Source organism: Schistosoma mansoni, chromosome 1 (genome assembly GCF_000237925.1).
Source record: "Schistosoma mansoni strain Puerto Rico chromosome 1, complete genome".
Taxonomy (NCBI): Eukaryota; Metazoa; Platyhelminthes; class Trematoda; order Strigeidida; family Schistosomatidae; genus Schistosoma; species Schistosoma mansoni.
The window spans coordinates 24,809,382-24,820,421 of NC_031495.1; the positions used below are offsets into that span (position 1 = coordinate 24,809,382).

At 31.2% G+C, this 11,040-nt stretch overlaps 1 protein-coding gene across 1 annotated transcript in view; it reads left to right on the plus strand.

Annotated features, from left to right (window-relative positions):
* Nucleotides 1-2,947, plus strand: part of Smp_200800 (uncharacterized protein) — a gene marked incomplete at both ends in the record, with an annotated part of 11,833 nt that extends 8,886 nt beyond the window's left edge. The window contains one exon of the mRNA XM_018793783.1: nucleotides 2,828-2,947. Coding sequence (XP_018648261.1) covers nucleotides 2,828-2,947 — 120 coding nt within the window. The remainder of the gene's footprint in view (nucleotides 1-2,827) is intronic.
* Nucleotides 2,948-11,040: the final 8,093 nt, after the last annotated feature.

The window sequence follows — 11,040 nt, forward strand, 5'->3', positions numbered from 1 at the left end:
TTCCATGGTGGTCTAGCTTCAATTGACTCACGCCTTCAACTATGAAAATATCAGTAATATTATACAGTTTTACCCATTTATAAATTTGAATAAGCTAAAGATAATCAGTACTTTTCTTAATTTATATAAATATTTGAATAATCACTGAATTATCTTGGAATATTGGAGACTAAATACACAATGACCATTTATTTGAAATACTACTGAAATCAATATAAATGTTGTTTAACGGGAAGTTATAATAAGTAATGATGAATCAAGTATTCTTTGACAGTAGAACGAACATGCGACAATGAAACTTTTTTGATTAAATGTCACTAGATGAACGAAATTTAAATTGTCGATCACTGAAACCATGCTGAATCATATAACTTAGTCTATAGAGCTCATTCAATACACTCTGACTTTTGTCCATAATTTGGCACAAAGAGTACCTGCTTAACTTAAAATAACTGCCAACCAATATCAAAGTCAGAATCCTCAATTAGAGCGTCAAGACAGTTCTACTGTACAGAGCTGAAACTTGGAGAACTATTACAGCCATCATCAAATAAGTATAGTTATTTATAAACAATTGTCTACACAAGATACTGAATGTCCGTTAACCGGATACCATCATCAACAATCTACTGTGGGAGAGGATAAATCAGCTTCTGGATGAAGAGGAGATTAGGAAAAGACGCTGGAGTTGCATAGGACACACAATGAGCAACTCATCAAACTGCATCTCGAGAAAAGCGCTAACTTAGAATCGTGAAGGGAAACAAGAAGGAGGAAAGCCAAACAACACACTATGTTGGGAGTTGGAAACAGATATGAAAAGGATGATTAGCAACTGGAAATGATTGGAAAGGATTGCTCAAGAAAGAGTTCGATGTAGAATGCTAGTGAGCTACCTATGCTCCTGCCTAGGGGTAATAGGCGTAAGTAAGTAAGTACCTGCTTATTTTACTAAGATTATCTCTATAACACCTGATCATTTGTATTTTACAAACTAGAATTAAATGATGAGACAAAAGATTTTCACTTAATTTTGTCAAACTATTTATCCATTTTGAATCTTTAAAATTGTATTATAAAACAGGTAAATTTAGTTTCTAATCAATTTACATTTCATAATTATGAAAATAAACCTTCATTCATTAAAACAAAACAAAAACAACAGAATTAATATTAAATTTTAATTATTAAATTATTCATTAAAATAATAAAAAGTATAACCTAATTTATTAATGCTTGAAAAGAGACTAATTTTTCATTATATAGAGGTCATTTTACTTTTTTTTGGGGGGGGGCACAGAAATATTTCCTTCTTATTATGTTTTTACATGAGAATCAAGTTTGTTTTTTTGTTGTTGTTTCTTTATAAATCTTGAAGTTAAATCAGTAAAAAAGGTGATATTTGGTCTATAATTGGGATACTTTAAAATGACAATTATACTATTCATTAACAAATATTTCTATTTAATTTCCATGTAGAAACAAAAAAAGTTCAAGAATCATTAGAGTTAAGTGAAAATCTATTCACAATAAACTTCCTAAAAAAAACTTTATAAATGTGCACTCATGTTAATTTCCCATGCATTTCTATGTAATTTATAGTAAATTCTTCATAAAATACATTATCTATTCCAACCATCAATATGTATGAATTACTAAAATCTACGATGAGAGTTTTTCTTGTTAGAACTTCTTATCCCATAGTAATCAGTTTTTTTGTTGATGTATTTATCAGATATTAGATAATCTTAGTATTCAGTTAAAAACTGGTGGTTTTGATTTAAAGTTTATGTAATGCATTAATAATTGGAACTATAAACCAAAATGTGTTGGGGAGTTAATAAATAACAGTAAGTGATTTGTAATTAACTTGGATTTGAAACATTATGAAGGTCGAGTACTATGTTCTTAGTGATCGTGTGTTGTTCTTAAACTTACATAAAATGAAAAAACAAGTATTTGCAGACTGTGGTTTATTTACCGTATCCAGAAAATATTGCCATTCTCACATTGTCTACATACACTGAATATGTAAGAAGTTAGGCAGAAAAAATTCTTCACTAGTTATAATTCTCATCTTAGACATTCATTTTCTAGTGATTCTTGACAGCTAAACGTATTCATTCGTCAATGCATTCCTATCTCTTCACGATTAGGATTTAAAGATCCTATAATACCTTGTTTAGCAGGTTTGTACTTCCGCCTTCAGTCAGTCCATGATCTAGCTCAACGATAGATCTTTGAAATTTTATTCAACATTAGCTAAACAACCAATGACACTGGATGACTGTTGCTCACATTGTAAATTAACTGAAAGTGGAAATATGGACCATCTGATTGCAAATTAGCTATTCAGTTGTATCGTTAACATCATGAACCTGAAGTGACAAAATTCGATTATTGGCTAGCTTGTAAATAGGTACTCTCAAAAATTAAGGCAAAATATTAACCACCTGCTTACTGTTATTATTAGTGAGTAATTAATACTCTCTCCAGAGTTGTAGTACTATTTTTTCTATTATTCTATTTCAAAAGTTACATTTCTCATAAGAATTATGCAAATTGTATAGTTTAATATTCTAGAATAAATCATCACATCTCAACTTAAATCACAATTTAAGTAGTAGATCAATGTCATGAAATATCATGACATGAATAACTTCCTAATAAACTGTAGAATTGAATACATCTAGATATTCATTGTTACGTTTAATTAGACACATTTACTTGTAACAGTTGCGCATTTCCGTTTTACTTCTATTTCAAATTACTACTTTCTGTTTGTCTTGTTTTTTTTTACTTGCATTTACTTTCACCACTTAATCAGCTATATCATGGTGATTTACCATGGATTCATGGATTGAATCGAGCTGCTGTGAATCAAAGATTATATAATACAATTAGAAGAGAACGTCGATTCTTTTGTAATCCAATGGGATGCGTTTAGCTTATTCTGATGAACAACATTTTATAAACAATACAATCATATAATAATGTAATCATATAATCATGTCTGTATACTTAAATAGCACATAAATAAATGTCTTTCTTGTCAATAATTACTAAAAGTGAAAAATAAAATTATTTATACAGAAATAAATAGATTGATTTTTTTGATTACAATGAACGATCATAGATGCTCTAATTAAATGATGATTTTCTTTTGAGGTTTGATATCAAGAACTAATTTTAGTTAGTCAACCATTAAAGCTCAGAAAGCACTAGACAGCTGCTTCGTATTAATATGAAACTTTTCAACGGTGTCGTTCACCCTACAAGGAATCCGACTCATAACCTATTAGCTACTTAGCGAAAGCATATACTTCAGATCACCTGAAACGACATCCAACTGTTAATATTTCGAACTTTAATCAATTCGTGATATTGCGCGACTTACCTCGAGAGATAATTTCCGGAGTTCTGGTACAAAACATTGATCACTGGAATGAGACAAGTTTCGCTAATGGCAATCGATGACATTCTTGCTAATAATAAACTATGAAACTCACAAGTATACAAAATCGGCTGACCATAAGAATACATCACTTCATGAACAGTTTTGTATAATTGAAAAATTACGATAATATATGTTACAAACTTTGTTTTCTAAGAAAATCTATGCGATATCATTTTAAAAATTTTGGTTATCAGAAAAATATGAGGCATAAAATCAATCATTTTATTAAAATTTAATAAAATAACGTTTTTATCAGAAGGGGCTTTTGTGGAGATTTCAGTAATTTTATAGTTGAAATCATAAGTCAATTGAAGCTAGACCATCATGAAAAACCTGGAAACACTGGCAAAGCCGTTTCGTTCTATTATAGGACTCCTCACCAGTGCACATCCACGATCCCGCATCGCGAGATTCGATCCCAGAACCTATGAAATTTGCGCGCGAGCGCTTAGGCACTAAACGACTGAGCTGGCCGGTTTCCAACGGTGTTAATGTCTAACTTCAACCAATCCACAAAACTGAGCAACCATTCACTATTGTCTTTAGTGAGTTGATATCTCCCACCAGACCTGACTGAACTCCACTGGTTACTGCTTCTCACTAGAACTCCAGGTTTATCCAAGCTTTCATGTAGTAATAACACCATTTTTCAAACACTCAGGATATTTGAATAAAATAGAATGGGTTAATTCTGTATCAAGTTGTTGGTGATGGTGATTATCAATCGCAAATATTTGTTTTACATTTATCAACACTTATTGTTGGAAGAAACATGCATTTTATTAGAAAACCATGACTCTACTCATTCATAAAAGCTAGTTTTCTTTCGTTAGATATTACTACACTTGTGACTACGGTTAAACAATTGTCTCCATTTGGATCGGATATGTTCACTACCAATATGTCTTACAAATAGTTGTATTCATTATAAATATTAAGTGAACTACTGGTTGGATATCAGTAATAAATGTTATACTATGGGATCCACAATGTCGATCTTGATGCTCTGTAAGCAAGTTGACTTAATCACTAACTGTGTCCAGTTTCGATAGGTCAAAGAAATTTCTTAAAGAACACTAATGAAACGTCTTATTTCTCTTGATATTTTTCATCATCATTATCTCTAGAATCTCGTAGAAATTCCTTTTTGAATAAAAACTCAAACATATATCTCCTGTAGTCGAAATCACATATAGTGCTATTGAAGTACTACAAATAAAAATGAATCAGATGAACTAATTAGCTTTCAAATAACAATAAGTTCTATTTTTCCTCAACACTAACCAACCTTTAAAATCTATTACTGTAGTTGTTGGGGTTTTTTCACTGACTGACAATACTTTTGATAAATGTAAAATATCTCTTTAAACTTAGGACAGAGTTTTGTTATTTCGGTTGCATTTCTTACACAACGGTAGTAATTTGTTTCTATTGAAACCACTTAAGCAACGGAATAGGATTAGGTCACGAATAAAGCATGAATAAAGTCCATCACCATTCAGTGAATATTTGCTTTACTAGGCACCTCAATTTATTGTTTTATTCATCATTAGTTATTCAAGTATGTCAATAATCATAACTCAAATTGAACACTAGTAATCATAAGGTTGTCACTGTATATGAACACTGATCCACAGTCAAAATTGTTCCATTGGTAAAGGCTTTACAAATGATTAACAGCATGTACGTTCCAACAGATGAACTAAACTGATCTTTTTGAGCTTTTATGATAGAAGCTCATTTTTCTAAGCCAGTTAAATCACAAGCAACATGTACAAGTAAATAAATCACAATCAAATTAAGTTACTGTCTCTGAGATAGGAGCAAATAAAGGATGTGGTTAGTGGATTTATATTGCTTAAATTGGTTCATTTATGCAAGTCATAAATTTATAGATGAGTAGTTTTTTTTGATTAGAAAATTCATGTACACACTGATTTTTGATTATTCAAATAATTTTGTATTGTTTATTGTACAAGTCATAAAGTCATTTAACTGAATCTTTCATAAATAACCAATTGTTTCAGTTCGTTTCAAAGAATCCAGTTAGTTGTTCAATGCTTATACCTCTTTGTTAACAATTCAATGAAGAAGATTTTTGATCCATTCCTTGAACATTTAGTTCTTCTGTTGCTAAACGAATTAGACAGAATGTTTATTTTATTTAATACGTTTGATTGCATATAAGATGTATTTATATATTTTAAATGATCTAAAAACAGAAAATGTTACTAAAGATTAAATCAAGCGTTATTATTTGTTAAAATACCTATGTAATATCAAAGAAATGTTTACTGTTTTTTTCTTCTTGATGGTTAACCGATTGATTTGATGTGAAAACTAAAAATAACATTAACTAATTACTTATTGCTCATGTGAATTAAAATTATGAACTTGAATATTACTGATTCAATGTTCTATAAGCGAACATAAAAGAATTAACTCCTTTCTACGTCTAAGTTCATTCTTATCAGTTAGTTCTGTGCAACTGGGATTAGGACAGTAAAAACATCCATTATATATCTATATATGCCGAAATCTCCACAAAACCCCCTTCTGATAATGATCATATGCTCACTAGTGAATGGCTCCATGAGGTATTTCCTGGAGTTCTAGTGAGAAGCAGTAACCAGTAGATATCAACTCACTGAAGACAATGGTGAACGGTTGCTCAACTTCGTGGATTGGTTGAAGTTAGACATTAACACCATCGGTTGCCTGCTCAGTGGTCTAGAGGTGAAATGCTCGCGTGCGAGACTGATAGGTCCTGGGATCGAATCTCGCGGGGTGGGATCGTGGATGCGCACTACTGAGGAGTCCTACTATAGAACGAAATGGTCGTCCAGTGCTTCCAGGTTTCCCATGGTGATTTAACTTCAATTGACTCATGATTTCAACTATATATATATATATATATATATATATATATATATATATATAGTTTAAACAGTGCAAGGGAACAAAATAAAAATATTTATTACCACTAAAAAACAAATGTGGTCAAGTCGATGACATCTAATTATAGTCGAGGCGATATTTTGCGATTTTACTAAGTATTTTGAATATAATGAATTTAATTCGTCTATTTGTTCATTCTCTGGAGAAACTAACTAAACTACCTCGCAAAATGTTGGAAATTTGATGTTTTACTCATTGAGAGATTTCAAATGTATCATTATTTTCAAGATTAATAATCTATGCAATACTTAATTTGCATGAACTTATCAGGTCAAATTTTGGTAATGATACCTTAAACTGCGATCAATCAACCATTCATAAACGTTTAATAAATACGTTTTTGAATATATCTAAATGACTTTCTAAAGAAAATATCATCACAAAAATGTATGACCTTCAGCTAATCCTATTCATAAGACCACGTTAAACCACAACAGATCATATTTCTTTAATTATATAATGACCATAATAAAAGGATTATTTTAAATTTTATGGATTAATGCCAACAAATAAACCGATGAAATCCAGTGATTATTGATTGACTGTATATATATACTCTAGGTGCCCTCTGAAAGGTATATATCTTGGTACCTTTACCCAGTTATTATTTTTAGTTTTTTAATAATGGAATAAACATAAAGTAATTCATTGGATTTTAAATCCATTCCATTTGCTGGCAATTTTCGTTTTTTTTACTGTTGATATATTGACTATAATCATAATGTTTTATGTAAGTAGGATTGTAAATTTTATTTATTTTTTTTCTCCGTACTATTTATTGTACTATTTAATAGAGAACTCAACATGTAATATTATCCAATAAAGTAATTATGTCGAATGGCAACAATCATATACGTATATCTGCCATGACAACGTTCAGGGTACATAAGTTGAATGTTATTTGAGTAACTCATACATGGATTATTTTATAAATCTAAATTTCCACTTAATTGACTTTATACTTAATGTTTTTTTTATATATATATTTTGGTAAATTAGTATTAAAAGCATATAAGGTAGGTAATGAGAGGGAGAGATAGAGAGAAATAGATGACAAAAATATGTCAGATTGATCTCAATTATATTGAATAATGTTATTCATAATAATTCAATTGAACAACGTTGAAAAACATAGTTGCAATTAAATTAATATTAAAGTTTTTAATGTTTATATTTAGACATGTTCATTATTGAATTGGTTCATATGATTAAATGTAGTACTCTGATGGTTAATACAGTGAAACTCGGAAGTACAAAAATTAGAAGTTATGAAATAAGTAAACTAAAAAAACAACCAGATTGATAGAATTTTTTTGTTTTTAGAATAGAAGGATACAAGGAAGATAAATATCTGCACCACTTCAGACTGTTTTTCAGCTTTGTCGTTGAAGACTTCAGTTAGTGATTGTTACTGTAGTATGAACACTTGGCAACTCGACTAATTACTGCTATCTCTGCCCCCGAATGCCCTGGTACGGCCAAGAGCGACGAAAGTCCGCTCTTCCTCTCGAAATGCTCTCATATGGCCACGCGTATATAGCCTCTGCCAGGGAAGTCCTACTCACTGCCTTCTCACAGTGGCATTACTGTTGTTTACGAAATTGAGAGGACGAAAAGCGAATGTCCGGCGCTTCAACCGGGTTGGTAGACACGGAAAGTTCACCTAGAGAAGTTGGAAAACCCTGATTCCAAACCAATGGTGCACATGGGCTCCAGGATCCTAAAGGAACAAATGACGTATGAACCAATTGTTGGTCACCGGCTACCATGGGACTGCATCTCCTCACGATGCTCCACTGCCTTGTGGATCAGGCCTTTAGGTCAAAGGCTCCGAGTGTGGCTCCCTAAGAAAACCACCTGTTTCAGTTTGGGCACCTGGGCAGTATCACAGCCTTCACACAAATCAAATGAGATTTGTGCGGCGCATATATATCTGGTGCCCCTTTGTACCAATATTTATATGTTTGAATAAATAAATAAGTAAACTGCTACCTCTCTCCCAATCTACTTCTACTACATTTTAATGCAATAATAAGCTTAGCGGCATACTGAGGCACTTTTATCCTTTGATTTTTATTTTTGATTCACATTCGCAGATTTCATCTAGCCTATTAAATTCCCAGTCTGTTTATGTTCAACAGTATCTTATGTATACTACTGCATGTCTTTGAAAGCTAATAGCGCAAAATAACTGTTCCTAAAAAACAACGTCACCTAATGAGTAAATGATATAAAAATCAATAAGACTGATTTACAGATATATCCAATACTTACCAACTACTCTAATTGATCATCTCTCATTAAGGTCAAAATAAACTTGCTTTTGATATGATTACTCTATGTTTAAGTTTTTTGATAACATACAGATCCTAAACAAGAGTTTATCCATAGCTGATATCTAATGCTTTCCATTATATATTCATCTTTAAATCACGGTTTTATATACCATTTGTTTGCTATCGGTTTATATTTGTTTCGAGATTTTAAATAATATTTTGCAATATATTTTACTGTTTGCTGAACTAACTATATTTTCACAGTACATTATGAGATACAATAGCTTAAAATAAGTTAGGAGAAAAATTTCACTTCTAATTTCTAGGGGAAAGAAACATAAATTTTGAAAATGTAAATTTCAATCAATTCTGCCACCACTATGCTAAATAAAGTAAACCAGACCTACTTTCTAGTGTAACTGGGCACTCATAGCCTGTTACGTAACACAATATATTTTTCATCTGGTTACCGTATGTATAAATATTAAGGTTTTTATCTGATTAAAACAGATGTGGCAATCTGAAGATGGTTTTTGTTACACGATGACTTACGATGCCCTGAGAATGTCAGTAAATAAGTTGAAATGTGAAGAGTCAGCATTTGAACATGAATAACTCAGTATTCACAGCACAGACTGCACCTATATAATTTGATCAATGTTTTAAGATTTTTTGATCTGTGTCGACAGTGCAATCATCTTAATTAGGACTACTTTATTACACACTAATAATAATAACAATAATAATAGCTTTATTCACTATTATTTGTTACATTCAACAATTCTCTGTACCAATAGTCCAATATCACCACACATTTCTCTTTAACATAAACACAAACTGCGATTATTTAAAAATATATTCTATAGACGTTTTTAGCTATCAGTGTTTGTCATCCACCTTTACCTACAAAAGTTTTCTATCATCTCAACTACTAAGATAATTTTGTCACATTTTTTTAAGGTGTATAAATTACAATGTAATCTTTTCCTACTCTTTCAAAAGATAGGGAAGGAGAGAAATCTCTCGGCTACGTTTCTGTCTGTCGTTCAGTATTTGGCATCGAAAAACTTACTACGTCTCTATAATCGCTATTGAGTATACAAAGTTTGCATTTATAGTGATTCGCTTTAAACAAATTTAAAACACAAAGGCCGAATGCAATATTTCCACAAGTTAAAAGCAAGTTTCGTAAACATTTGAGCGGGTAGTCGTTTTTGTAACAAACATTCTTGTCAACCCTTTCACTACTGATATTAAAATTGTCAACTCATGAGTATTCTTGATATTAATCGAGTTATCTGTTCGATAGATTTTCAGTTACTTTACAACTAACACTGAATGTGGTATGAAATCGTCAAGAAATTTATAAGAAAATAACATTTAAGATGTTTTTCTATGATTATTAAATATTCACTTTTCAAATTTCTAACACACAACCAACCCACAAGTATTGAGGTTTAATGAATAAATAGTTATCTTAGATACACTAATTAATCACTGAATGATGAAAAATCTAATCCTTAGTGTCGAAAAGTGATAAGTGAAATGGTTTAAATCTCACGAAGAAAATAAATTCACATAAGTTTACTGATATATTCTCTATGTCGTATCACAATTACCACTAAATCTGCAGTGTTAAGACTTCCTGTCTATTCCTTCCAGCTACATACCTATTTTGGATATGAGTGTTCAATACTGAAAACTCTAGGGAAAATAATAAAATCTTCATCTTTATTTGTCTTTTTTTTATAAATTCCTTACTTAAAATGGATAATCTGTTCAAGGTCTTCTCTCTAACCCACTTCTGTAATAGATTTTATATTTATTAAAATGCTCATGTATTAGTTAGTACAATCACTTCAACCTATTAATTATATTCTTATCGTCATGTACTTCTAACTACATAAACAAAAAGTCATGATTTCTAGCAAAAAAACAAACAGTCTGTTACATTAATGATCTTAGGTGAAGTAAATACCAGTTACCTAATATTACATAAAAGTCGCCAGATTATGATCATATTATCAAACCGAAGAAAAGAAATTAAAGTAAGAATGATATTAAAACTTAAATATAATTTAAACAAAAGCTTATCATCTATCAATTTATAAACAATAATATCAGATCAAAATAGAAATGGAATCAAGTTAGAAAACGTAGGAAAGATTGACTACCATTCTTTTGTTCATTTAAAACGAATTTGAAATAAAGATGGATAGTCGCTGGCAGTGGGATCCAGGACGCACCGCACACCACAACCGAACACGGGCGAAACAAACGAAGCCGCAGGGCGACAGAACCGACAAGGGACGGGGCCCGCGCGAGAGACGCGCACGAAGCGCGACACCC